We start from the raw sequence: 13539 nt of genomic DNA on the forward strand, positions 1-13539 counted from the left end.
GGAAGTGGCATCAGGACACAGGTATCTTGTTGTCTTGAAAGGTTACTGAGGCATCAGGTGAGCCACCCGTGAGTTACCGGAAGCTGGGCTAGATGGGCCCTTGGCAGGGTTCTTATGCTCTTAAGGGCCCAATTCTATCCAATTTTACAGCACTGATGCAGCCTCATGGTAAGGGATCAAATATTCCCCTACCTTGAAGAGGCCACTGTGACTTCACCTCCACCATAGCATGCAGTACATGCCCCAGTGGCACAAATGCACCGGTGCTGAAAAATTGGATAGGATTGAGCTCTAAGGGCCCAATCCTATCCAATTTTACAGTGCCGGTGCAACTATGCCAATGGGGCATGCATTGCATCCTGTGGTGGGGAGGCAGTCACAGAGACTTCCTTAAAGTGTGGGAATATTTGTTCCCTTACCTCAGGGCTGCATTGTGGCTGCACCAGTGTTGGAAATTTGGATAGGTTTGAGCCCTAAGATATTCAGTGGGATTGAAAGGACAAATCTTATAGCACACCCTTGAGTATTAGGAATATCTTCCACGTGTTGAGAAAGATTGGATAGATAATATTGTGGGGGGGGGGGTATAGAAAAATATGTTTCATTTTCAACAAGTGTTTCCCTATTCCAAACTTTAAAAAAAATTGGTATACCATGCCTTATGATGCTGTAGCAGTTTTGTGAACACTGATCTGTAGCTGCAAATAGCCACTTTGATGCACATTAACACAATTTATGTGTTTTGCCCTAATACCTACCCTTCTCTAATTTTAATTTAGTGTTTCAGTCACTGTGGTTCTATCCTACTGCTCAGGAATAATTCTTACACTTTTCCTCCCAGAAGTATGTTTGTGTAGTGGGGTGGGGGGTGGCAGGCAGTTGTAGTTATGGTGCCATAAACAAATTGATTAGAACCAGAAATGAAATTGCCGGGAGAGGAAAGTGTTTATTTATTGGAAAAGGCAGAATGTGCCTGCTTGCAAATATTTAACCAATTTGGGAGAAAAAATGTTGCAGGAAAGCTTCCGGAAAGGTAAATGAATTTCTATTTAAGTGCGCTGTTTTCATTACGTTTCAGATTGAACATGAAAGGTCAGCAATGAAAGTCTCATATTTGGCAAATTTTGTACTATGAGATGCCATTTAAAATAAAAGCAAGGATTTACCCCTCAATAAAGGGCAGTGACAACAATCAGCAGAATAGTCTTCTTCAATATTGTGCTATAAACAGAAAATGTTGGTTTCCTCTGTAGTTAGCAGGTGGAATTTGGCTCTCTGCCAAAACATCAGAGGCTTTTGCTTATATTAATGCAGGCCCCAGTTCTTGAGATTTCAGAGGAGGGAAGAAGGGTAACAGTAATTTGACATGAGTCTGAGTTGGTTGGACAAAGTAATTTTTTTTAAAGCACATAGTTGTATCCCACTCTTCATTTGGAGAGCTGAGAGCAGGTTCCTTGGAGTTGCAGTCTGAGGGATCCATCACATAGCTTCATCAATGCCCCAGCACCAGCTGTTCCACTGAGGAACAGGTTGAGGAAGACCTGTACCCTTCTGTTGCCCGACGCATGCGTGCCTATGTATGTGCATGCCAATTAAGCATGATCCAAGCCAAACCCCTGCTGCCTTTGGCATGGCTGCATACTATGATGTGGTTGGGGATAAAATTAGGGTCTGAGGCTCCAATCCTATCCACATTTCCTGGGAGTAAGCCCCATTGAACACAATGGGACTTCTGAGTAGACATGCCTAGGATTGTGCTGTTAGTTACAGTGGGGAATGGGGACTAAGGCATGGTGTTGAAGGTTTCGTTGAAAAGGTGGGTGCCTAGGATTGCACTATATGTTTAACTGAAACAATTGCATATGCTTTCCCTGTTTATTCCTGCCTCCATCTCCATCCCTCTCTCTCTTTTCTCCTTTGTGTCAGTACCAAGATTGTCAGCGCAATCCTTAGCATGTGTACTCATAAGTAAGTCCAACTATGTTCAGTGGAGCTTACTGTCAGGTAAGTGTTTGATAGGACTGTAGCCTGTAAGTCCCATAGGACAGGAATCTGCCATTTTCCTTTATGTAAAGTACCATGCACACTGATGGCGCTATATAAATAAGTGATAATTTTAGCAACATGGCAGAATTAAGCATGTGCAGAGTCAAGATTGTGCTGGGCAACAGGAGGTGCCAGCATTGATTTTCTGTTTGACCTTTGGTTCTGGCAGTTGTTCATAAGAAGATTTAGTTTGTAACAAATTAATGACACTCCAGGATAAACTGCTGAATCAGAGTGCTTGCACAAAATGTTCACACTGAGCATGTTCTTCATATCTATGGTGATGAAAACCAACGGGAATATGATTGGTAGGCAATCAAGAAAAGATTATTTTAATTAAAAAGCTGCCCATGAAAACAGTGATAATTATGACAACTAAATTGAGTGCTTTTGGACTATTGTGAAACTGTTGGAAAAAGCAGTTTGATTTCAGGTGTATTTTGTAAAATAAAGGAATACTGCAATCTCAGCTGTATCAAGACACAAGAACTTCAGGGTCTGATGGCTGTCATTCATCTCTGCTGAGTGCCAGAACTTGATTTCAACCAGCAGAGACGTAGCTAGGTCATTTGACACCCGGGGCCCATAAATTTTTGTCACCCCATATGACTTAATTAATAATTAATCAATTAATAATCAATCAATCAATTAATTATATTGTTTAGTTAATTAATTCACTTTTTATACCACCCTTCCTCTAACCAGCTAGGGTGGTGTACATGGTTCCTCCCCTTATTTTGTTCTCACAACAACCCTGTGAGGTAGGTGAGACAGAGATAGTAATAGTCATGACATGAAATGAATAATAATAATGGCCAGAAAATAAATGCAGTGAATATTTTGCCACAAGCAATGGATGAAATTCTGCATCAACATGCTGGTATTATTCCTAAAAGCCACGATTTCCAGAATTTTGGTCACTAGGGTGTCACCCCCCCCCCATGTCTCATTGGCCTGTCTTGAGTTAAGGCAGTAGTTCTGAAACTTTTAACACTGGGACCCACTTTTTAGAATGACAATCTGTCCATGACCCACCGGAAGTTAAGGGGAATAATAAAAGCTTCTTCAAATATGTTAGAAGCAGGAAACCCGCCAGAGAAGCGGTTGGCCCTCTGGATGGTGAGGGAGGGAAAGGGGAGATAAAAGGAGACTTAGAGATGGCAGAGAAATTAAATGAGTTCTTTGCATCTGTCTTCACGGCAGAAGACCTCGGGCAGATACCGCTGCCCGAACGGCCCCTCCTGACCGAGGAGTTAAGTCAGATAGAGGTTAAAAGAGAAGATGTTTCAGACCTCATTGATAAATTAAAGATCAATAAGTCACCGGGCCCTGATGGCATACACCCAAGGGTTATTAAGGAATTGAAGAATGAAGTTGCAGATCTCTTGACTAAGGTATGCAACTTGTCCCTCAAAACAGCCACGGTACCAGAAGATTGGAGGATAGCAAATGTCACGCCTATTTTTAAAAAGGGAAAGAGGGGGGACCCGGGAAACTATAGGCCGGTCAGCCTAACATCCATACCGGGTAAGATGGTGGAATGCCTCATCAAAGATAGGATCTCAAAACACATAGACGAACAGGCCTTGCTGAGGGAGAGTCAGCATGGCTTCTGTAAGGGTAAGTCTTGCCTCACGAACCTTATAGAATTCTTTGAAAAGGTCAACAGGCATGTGAATGCGGGAGAACCCGTGGACATTATATATCTGGACTTTCAGAAGGCATTTGACATGGTCCCTCACCAAAGGCTACTGAAAAAACTCCACAGTCAGGGAATTAGAGGACAGGTCCTCTCGTGGATTGAGAACTGGTTGGAGGCCAGGAAGCAGAGAGTGGGTGTCAATGGGCAATTTTCACAATGGAGAGAGGTGAAAAGCGGTGTGCCCCAAGGATCTGTCCTGGGACCGGTGCTTTTCAACCTCTTCATAAATGACCTGGAGACAGGGTTGAGCAGTGAAGTGGCTAAGTTTGCAGATGACACCAAACTTTTCCGAGTGGTAAAGACCAGAAGTGATTGTGAGGAGCTCCAGAAGGATCTCTCCAGACTGGCAGAATGGGCAGCAAAATGGCAGATGCGCTTCAATGTCAGTAAGTGTAAAGTCATGCACATTGGGGCAAAAAATCAAAACTTTAGATATAGGCTGATGGGTTCTGAGCTGTCTGTGACAGATCAGGAGAGAGATCTTGGGGTGGTGGTGGACAGGTCGATGAAAGTGTCGACCCAATGTGCGGCGGCAGTGAAGAAGGCCAATTCTATGCTTGGGATCATTAGGAAGGGTATTGAGAACAAAACGGCTAATATTATAATGCCGTTGTACAAATCTATGGTAAGGCCACACCTGGAGTATTGTGTCCAGTTCTGGTCGCCGCATCTCAAAAAAGACATAGTGGAAATGGAGAAGGTGCAAAAGAGAGCGACTAAGCTGATTACGGGGCTGGGGCACCTTCCTTATGAGGAAAGGCTACGGCGTTTGGGCCTCTTCAGCCTAGAAAAGAGACGCTTGAGGGGGGACATGATTGAGACATACAAAATTATGCAGGGGATGGACAGAGTGGATAGGGAGATGCTCTTTACACTCTCACATAATACCAGAACCAGGGGACATCCACTAAAATTGAGTGTTGGGCGGGTTAGGACAGACAAAAGAAAATATTTCTTTACTCAGCGCGTGGTCAGTCTGTGGAACTCCTTGCCACAGGATGTGGTGCTGGCGTCTAGCCTAGACGCCTTTAAAAGTGGATTGGACGAGTTTCTGGAGGAAAAATCCATTATGGGGTACAAGCCATGATGTGTATGCGCAACCTCCTGATTTTAGGAATGGGTTAAGTCAGAATGCCAGATGTAGGGGAGAGCACCAGGACGAGGTCTCTTGTTATCTGGTGTGCTCCCTGGGGCATTTGGTGGGCCGCTGTGAGATACAGGAAGCTGGACTAGATGGGCCTATGGCCTGATCCAGTGGGGCTGTTCTTATGTTCTTATGTTCTTAAGTGATGTCATGGCTGGAAGTGACATCATCAAGCAAAATAAAACAATTATAAATAATTAAATTAAAGAAAAACAGATAAATAAGGGGAAGCCAGCCCACCAAGTGAATTTTCTCTGTAGCCTGCCTGCAATAACAGCCCCCTACAAAAAAATCAGTGAGATTTTCAGCCCTCCCCAGTGACCACCTTAGCAGCTCAAGCCTCTGGTTTATTCTTGGGGGGGGGGGGTTGCTGCCTGCAGTAACACCCCCCCCCCACACACACACACAAATCAATGAGATTTTCAGCCCTCCCCAGTGCCCACCTTACCAGCTCAAGCCTCTGGTTTTTTCTTGGGGGGGGGGGCTGCCTTCCAGAGCATTTGTTGAACTCCACTTTGATTAGATGGGGACCATGCAGCTAGCCTTGCATTCCTCTGACATTTGCCTGACTTGACCAGGAGCCAAGGCACGTTTGCTTACTCGCGAGTAAATGCGACTATGTGGCTTACTTTCGCTTTCCATAGGGCTCAATACATTCGTCTGCTTAGAGGGAGGGACTTCCTTCTTTGGTGTGTTTTTTTGGGGCTGCTTTCATTGGATAGGAACCATTCTGGTGTCGTTGGATTCCTCTCAGCCTGCCCTTTCCGCAAGCTATGGCAAGTTTGCCTACTTGTGAGTAAACGCACAATATGGCTCAGTTTCATTTTCCATAGGGTTCGATGTATTTTATGCTTTCCAACACTGGCATAGCGGTGCCAATGGGATGTGTGCTGCATCCTGCAGTTGGGTGTCACTCATGGAGGCCTCCTCAAAGTAAGGGAATGTTTGTTCCCTTACCTCAGAGCTGCATTGCCCTTAGGTCAGTGCTGGAAAGCACTGATAAAAGGGGTTAGGATTGCACCCTGTCTCTCTAAAATCCTTGAAATATAGAAAATATGGTGGTGGATCATGAAACCTGCTGCCATAAACACTGATTAGGATTGCGGCACAAGTCTCCTGCCATTACCAGCAATGCAGCCTGAGTTACATACTATGGGGAAAATGCACTACCAATGCAGTGAAAGGAGAAGCCATTGGGGAGGGGAAAATGGATCACACTAGCATACACTAGTTTGCACCTAAGGAATCCCCTGTTAATGGGTAGTTGGCAAACAGACTTCAGCTGTGCACTGGTTTTTGGTTGAAGAATGTAAACCATCTTTAGCAGAAAATGTCTTCTTCATGGTAAGGGAGGTAGAAAGTTAGGACTTTGGGCAATGAGCTAACATAGGCTTCTAGAAGTGTGCTGAAGCTGAAATGACGTCCCCTTGAACCGAGAAACCAACCAGGCAAATCTCTCTACAATTGTTTAAGGCCTGCCCAACTGGAACGTTCCTCGTCACTGCCCTAATCTTTAAGCACTTGTGGCCTAATAAGTTCATAACACATACAGCAAGGCTAGTAGTGAGACTCCCTAATGCGATAAAAGGACAGAAGAAAGATGATATGTTTCTATGAAAAGATTTAACCTACCAGAAAGCAACTGTAAAATGGAAACTAGGGTGGGGTAATACGGTTGAGAGGAGATTCTGTAAAGAAAAATCAGGTGGCCTTTGGCATGGATTTCAGCATCCATCATCTGACTGAATATATAGCTCTTTGTTCATAATAGACATTTACTTACCTTCAGGATGCATTTTTGGAACAACACTATAGTCCAAATGAGTGAGATGAACTTTCTGATACCACTGATTTATATTTAATATTTTTTAATGACTTGAAAGATTTTTATTTGACCTACTTAGAGAAGTGGGTTTGTAAGTTGCAATGAAGCTTGGGGAGTTGAAAAATACTTCAGCATACGTAATAAAATCTGAGAAGCTTATTTATTTATTTATTTCAATGGTAGAAAATACTACTCAGAGAAAACAAAAAAGGGTCAAGGAGAGAAGCGATTATTTCCTCCAAAGGTAAAATAAAATAAAAATAGGGGGACTAGCTAAGCATTTGCAGAAACACTGGCCAAGTCTTGCCAAAGATAAGACTGTGAACTTGAATTGATTTCAAGAAGAGGCAGTTATTTGTGGGTCTGACTGCCATATAAATCAGGATTTAACATTGGCTGGATGGATCATGCCCAGTCTGATGAAAATTGACATATTAGAAAAGGGGGATGATCTGTGTATATTCATATTGGAAAGAGTATTCATATGGAACTCAGGAGAGAAGTTCAGGTGGTGCCACACCTGATAACAAGAGTGTATAAGTCTATGCTCTCTTATGGCCCTCTGAGAGTGCCACCTCTGTCTTTTTGTAGGAGACTTCTGGGGCATAGCCTGTTCACATAGTGATATCATTTCCCCATCTTTGCACTGCCCATCTTGCCCAAGACAATGAAAACCTTGAGCCATTGTTATGTGGCCAGTCCGATGATGAGGTTTCTCTACCTCTAAGGCTGCAATCCTATCCAGGCTTACCTGGAAGTGAGTCCCATTGACTTACTTCTGAGTAAGCACACATAGGATTGGACTGTAAGACAGAGAGAGAAAAAAATGCAGCTTCCTGTTCTAGTGCTGCCCCCATCCTGCTGTGTTCAATACACAGGACAAGATTAATCATTGGGAGTAACTGGGCAGCTCTCATGCATTTCAGCCCTCCATCTGTTAAGCCCTCCACTTTCAGCCTTCAGACAGATGAGACGCTCTTGAGACACTAATGATATCTGCTCAGAGAGCCTATTAGCTACTGGATGACAAATAACCCTGATTGATCTTTGATAAATAGCCCTGATTGCCCTGATGAGAGCCAACAGACTGCCCTGATTGGTCTTTGAGAGAGCTCTGAATGGCTTTTGTTACCTTCCTGGAGATAATCTTGTTGTATTCCTCCTGCAGCTAATGGCTTTAGGATAATGTTTGTATGGTACAAGTTTGTGTATTCTGAGAGGGGAAGGGAGAGACTTTATTTACTGCAATTTTCAACATTTCTATCTGTTAAGGACCTTGCTACATTAATCTGGTTCCTCTCCAACATTGCACAGGTGAATTCAGAGGATATTTTAGGACGCAATCCTAACTCACTTTCTAGCACTGACAAAAGGGCAATGCAGCTCCTAGGTAAGGAAACAAACATTCCCTTACTTTGCAGGGGCCTCCATGAGTGTCACCCAACTGCAGGATGCAGCACATGCCCCCTTGGCACAGCTATGCCAGTGCTGGAAAGTGGCTTAGGATTTGGACCTTAAAGACACACACGGACCAAAAATTGTGCTTCTAGTTTAGTTATACGTATTTTACACTGTGAACTGACATGCGTGCACACTATGTGTCTATACTGGTGGAAGCACCAAAAATAAAATACATTGGGGGGGGGGCAGGGAATGAAAGGAATGACATCATTTCTTTGGGGGAACAGAGTTTGTCTCAAATGTTGGATTTCTAAAAGCAAATAACATTGTATTTCACATTCATGCTTCCATTCTAACCCTGCATGGAATTGAGCCCACAGAGAAGTAGTCTTTATGAATTCATGTTTTATATGTGGATTTATTGATTATAATAACAAAAACCCTTCTGTGTGAAAAGTGCCTTCCTTTAAGTTACCTCAGGAACACAGCAATTCAGGGGAGGCAGCAACAGAGGAAAGTTACTCTTCAGGAGGCCACCTGCCCTCCCCCCATCTCTTTTGGTACTACCTGTTTATTTACTAAGAGCCCAATCCTATCCAGTTTTCCAGTGCCGATGCAACTGTACCAATGGGGCATGTGTTGCATCCTGCAGTGGGGGGGGGAGGCAGTCCCAGAGGCCTCCTCAAGGAATGGAAACATTTGTTCCCTTATCTTGGGGCTGCATTGCAGCTGTAACGGTGCTGGAAAGTTGGATAGTTTTGGGCCCTAAGGCTGCAATCCTGCACACACTTTCCAGGGAGTAAGCCCCACTGAACACAATGTGACTATTAACTTTTCAAAGCTAATCTGCACATTTTGTTTGTTTACATGTATGCTTCATATTAAAATGTGCTTAGATCTATTTGGTCCATTGACTCACATGCACATTTAAAGTGCACATTTTGATTGCTTTCCATTCCATCATTGGGATATAAAGTCTGTAATACATTTTATTTATATCTCTAAGATTCTACAGGTGGTAAAGAAATGTTTCTAATTAGGCCCAGCAGCTCCTAAGGCGGGCCCTGTCTCCTGCTTTAAGGCTTGGTTGGGTGGGATACAAGTTGCGGTAAGATACGCTAATTCAGGCCACCCAATTCTAGTCTTCTATTAACAGAGCATGCCCATTAAGGGATAATGTGTCACACCCCATGATTTAATAAGGGAGTGGAAGGGTCTGCAAGAGCTGACTAATAGCAGCTGGTATTTGCATTTGCCAGCCCACATGAAATAATATTATCCCTTTGATTTAGTCCTTTAGTTGTGAAGCACTAGAAGAGCATCATAAATAATAAATAATAACCACATCTCCATGCATAACAGCTTGCCTAACATTTAAAAACTTAATCAAGCAATTTTATGAGCCTCTTTTTTTTAAAGGTAATTTTGCAGTTGCAAATACTTTGAGCTTATTTCAATCACACAGAAGACTAGGGACAAACACCCCTTCCATCACTAGCTTGGCACAAATTTAGCTGACTCTTAACATTATTGGACTGATTTTTGTTTTTCCTTTTATTTTCTGTTGACTTACAGCCCAATCCTAGGCAGGCCTATTCAGAAGCAAGTTCCATTAGAGTCAATAGGGCTTACTACCAGGAAAGTGTGGATAGGATTTGGCTGCAACACAGACTTGAGCTTCAGGTTCAAGTCTTCCAGAGGAATCCCCATATCCTGGTGTTCTTGTCCATCTGCACCTACAGTTGCCTGTAGGGAAAACAAAGGTTTTATTGCATCATAGAAGTAGGGGGAAAAAAGTGAATGATGGTGATTGATGGTAGGGTTCAGCAGTGAGAACAACCTTTTCTACTAGTATGACAAAAGCCAGCATTCAGGGATGTGCAGAACCTTCTGAAGAAAAGTCACCCAGAAGCACCCAGGGAGAAGGTGATTCAAGTCTAATGTTCCCAGAACATCAAGTTGCCCATTATGGGAAAGAAGACAAGATGGACCTTTGGTCTGTTGCAACATAAAACATCTTTTTATGTCCTTATCAAAACACATCATTGGTCATATCAACATTTTTTGGCTTATCTCAAACCTTCTCAGATATGACATCTAAGAAGGAACGTCAGTCTTCTGACTGAATTTCATTGTAGGCAGATTTGAGTGAAATCCTCGGGATGCAGAGAATCATTTGTACACTTTGGCTAGTCTAAGTGAAGTTTTCAACCTTCTCCAGAGGTTTATGTCATGGAAAAGTACGAATTAGGGCTGTTTTACTTTAAATATCAACTGTAAGATTTCTTATCTCTTGACCTGGGGTGATTGAGCCTATAACTGGGAACCTAAAAGTATCTGTGAGGCTAAATGGGGAAGAGGGAGGAGTGAGTTATGTTACTTACAAAATCTTCTCCAGCTAGTAAGGGAAGAGCTGAGCTTTCCTGGGTTCTGTTGAGTCTCTAAGTAACAACTAACAAGATTGTATTGTTAAATTACCCTTCTGTTACTGATGTTGGAAGACTTCATTCAGGTCCAGATTAGTTAGTATCTAGAAGTTGGAAAGCTGGAAACCCTTACAACCACATGGTTGCCCGTTGTAGCAAAAGGGGGCAGGCAGCGTGTGTAATAGCTTCAGGACAGTTCTCCAAGTTACTTAGAATTTTCTTTAGGTGATATTTAGATGAAGTTTCAGTGGTAACTGTCATTCATGTTAGAGGGCCTTCAAATCCCTCTGGGTGGAAAGAAAATGGAAAATAAATACATGCTTTAACTGTAATTCTTATTCATGTTTGGTACATGAGAAAAATACTCATAGAGCTCATATAAAATATACTCGTGGGTTGCAATCCTGTGCAAACCTACCTGGGAGTAAACCACTTTGAACTCAATAGGATTTACTTCTGAGAAGACATTCATAAAGTTGCACTGAGAGAATATAAAAAGGAAGTTTTTAATAAAATAAATTGAAATATATTGCATTGAATCGTAAGGTTTCCCTTTCCCCCAAGGAGACCTCCAGCTGCTTCCTGGTGCCTGCTGGATACAGTAGTAGCTGCTTTGGCACTGCTGCTTCACTGGGCGCTGGAAAGCTCAGGATTGGACTGCCAATCTTCTATGCCTAAATACAACACAGCAATGTTTTACTTAGGTAGGATAAGAAATTATTCATCATAGTGTCTTTTGAAGAACCTTTCTCAAGACACTGTTCCTAAGAATTTTGCCTGACACTGACTTCAAGATAACCAAACCTCTCTGGAACTTTAGGCAATATTGTAGATTCCTTCAGTAAGCATCCATCTTATCTGGGAAAATGGTACAGTGAGGGTTGTATAGCCAAGAGGGAAAGAGGCTCTTTTACAAATTGGCAGACAGTATCAGGAGGTGGAGGTGACATGTATGTTGTTCAAGAACAGATGTCATCCTAGAGTGCCCTCCACAAAGGAACTGATGACATCATCATTACATTGTCCTATGAGAGAACAGTTTGGGCATCCCACAATGAGATTGGTCCCCAGTGCACACTGTCACTCCCTTCCAGCTTGTTTGCATCATCACCATTCAGATGAAAGCAACAGTTTGGAAACAAGCCTTCAGTTGCTGTTCAGCAGTGGTAGCCAACAAATGTGGGCCACTTCGTCCATTCCCTGCAGAATTCATCACCCCAGTCTCAGCCTTTTGACCTGCAGCATGCATCAGTCAACACTTACCCATGTAAAGTTGGGGGGGGGGGGGAAGTGAGATATCCTTGGTAGTGAGAGAAAGATATGGTATACTTTAATTCAGAACATCATACTGCTGCAGTGACAATAGGTGTCATCTTTCTTTCATTGCTGCTTTAAGTAATCTCAGCATAAAGTTTCAGGCATGGAAAACTGCACAGTTACTGAAGTAAATAATGATTCAGTTGTGGTCATAATCATCCTCCAACATATTTATTCTTTCTCCCATTGTAGCATCAAACTGCTTATTTCTGTTCACTGAAACAGCCCTGGAACCAAAATAAATGAGTGTTTTCATCTCTATATGTGCACTGCTGAAATGCATTTCTTTGCTGAAGGTTCTGACCACTGTTCACTGTTAGACTTTTTTTTTTCTTGGAAATTAACACAGCCTTAAGCAAGATAAATATTCATTTTGTTTATTTACTGTTCAGTAAGACGAAACATGCAGTTCCTTAGCCTTGTGTCTTGTTGAAAGCCCTAGAGGTAGTTGTCATTTGGACCGTACATTGGAGTGCGCTAAACGTTGTGCTTCTCTGCTGATAGAGCAATTGCAGGCAGGCTTTTCGTTATAGCAGTACATGTTGACAGATGTTCTTAAATTAACAGAATATAAACGAAAACCCAATTGTGAGTCTGAGCATCTACCTTGCTAAGCAGGTCTTTACCTGGTCATGTCCTGGATGTGTGACCAAGTGTGGAAGTCCCATATATGCCATCTTGAATACCACCATGCCATAAATATGAGATGTACATAAGTAAACCAGAGAACTCTCCCACTTTCTTTGTCCACAGGATTATGCTGAAAAGGAGAATACAATAGCCAAAGCTTTAGAAGACCTTAAAGCCAACTTCTATTGTGAACTTTGCGACAAACAATATTACAAGCATCAAGAGTTTGACAATCACATTAACTCCTATGACCATGCTCACAAACAGGTAAGCCCTCCATGTGCATTTTGATGGTGGTCAAAAGGATGTGTACATGCAAACTTGTTGCTGCTATTATGTTATAAAGAATAATTTGTTTTTATTTTATATCACTCCATCCATGCATAGTAGGCACCTCTCCTGAAGGGCTCCGTTTTAGGAGTTTGGGTGCCCATGCCACTGCTTTAAACATTTAGTATATACACAATTTATATGATGGAAAATTCATCCCATTGTTAAAGCAAATTTCCATACCAAAAACCAAAATTCACCAACATTCAGATCAGCTTGCATGAAAACATTCTACTTGGTGAATCAGCTCCCTTTTTTACTTATTAATGAGTTAATTTTTTAAAAAAATTCAGTATATTTCTCTTTTGTGAATTCAGATTCAGTGGCCTTTTGAGATAATAAAAGAAGGGCAAGAGAACCTCCAATTTAATAAACAAGCGCTACCCACTCATGGCTCCATCTTTAATATTTTATTCTCTATTACTAATGCGCCAGGATCAAAATAGCCTCAAAAAATTAGCAAGCATGTTTTTAACTCTGAACCCCATTGATTAAAATTTCCCTGCACTGATGCTTCTCACCTATTAATCAACTGAAGCTTTAATGGATTAATCTACTAATTAAAGCTTGCAGGCCTATATATGAGTGATTACATCCCCAGTGCTCCTTTGATCTGATTTCCTATCAATTACGTCTAGAGCAACTATGGGTGCCCTGGATAGCTGAACTTGCCTGATATAGACAGCTATTGCCATGTTGGTCTCAGAATAGCAGAGAA

At 42.2% G+C, this 13539-nt stretch overlaps 1 protein-coding gene across 1 annotated transcript in view; it reads left to right on the plus strand.

The window, feature by feature from the left end:
- Nucleotides 1-13539, plus strand: part of ZNF804A (zinc finger protein 804A) — a 248561-nt gene that overhangs the window by 184259 nt on the left and 50763 nt on the right. The window contains exon 2 of the mRNA XM_066611241.1: nt 12615-12758. Coding sequence (XP_066467338.1) covers nt 12615-12758 — 144 coding nt within the window. The remainder of the gene's footprint in view (nt 1-12614; nt 12759-13539) is intronic.

Source organism: Tiliqua scincoides, chromosome 1 (assembly GCF_035046505.1).
Source record: "Tiliqua scincoides isolate rTilSci1 chromosome 1, rTilSci1.hap2, whole genome shotgun sequence".
Taxonomy (NCBI): Eukaryota; Metazoa; Chordata; class Lepidosauria; order Squamata; family Scincidae; genus Tiliqua; species Tiliqua scincoides.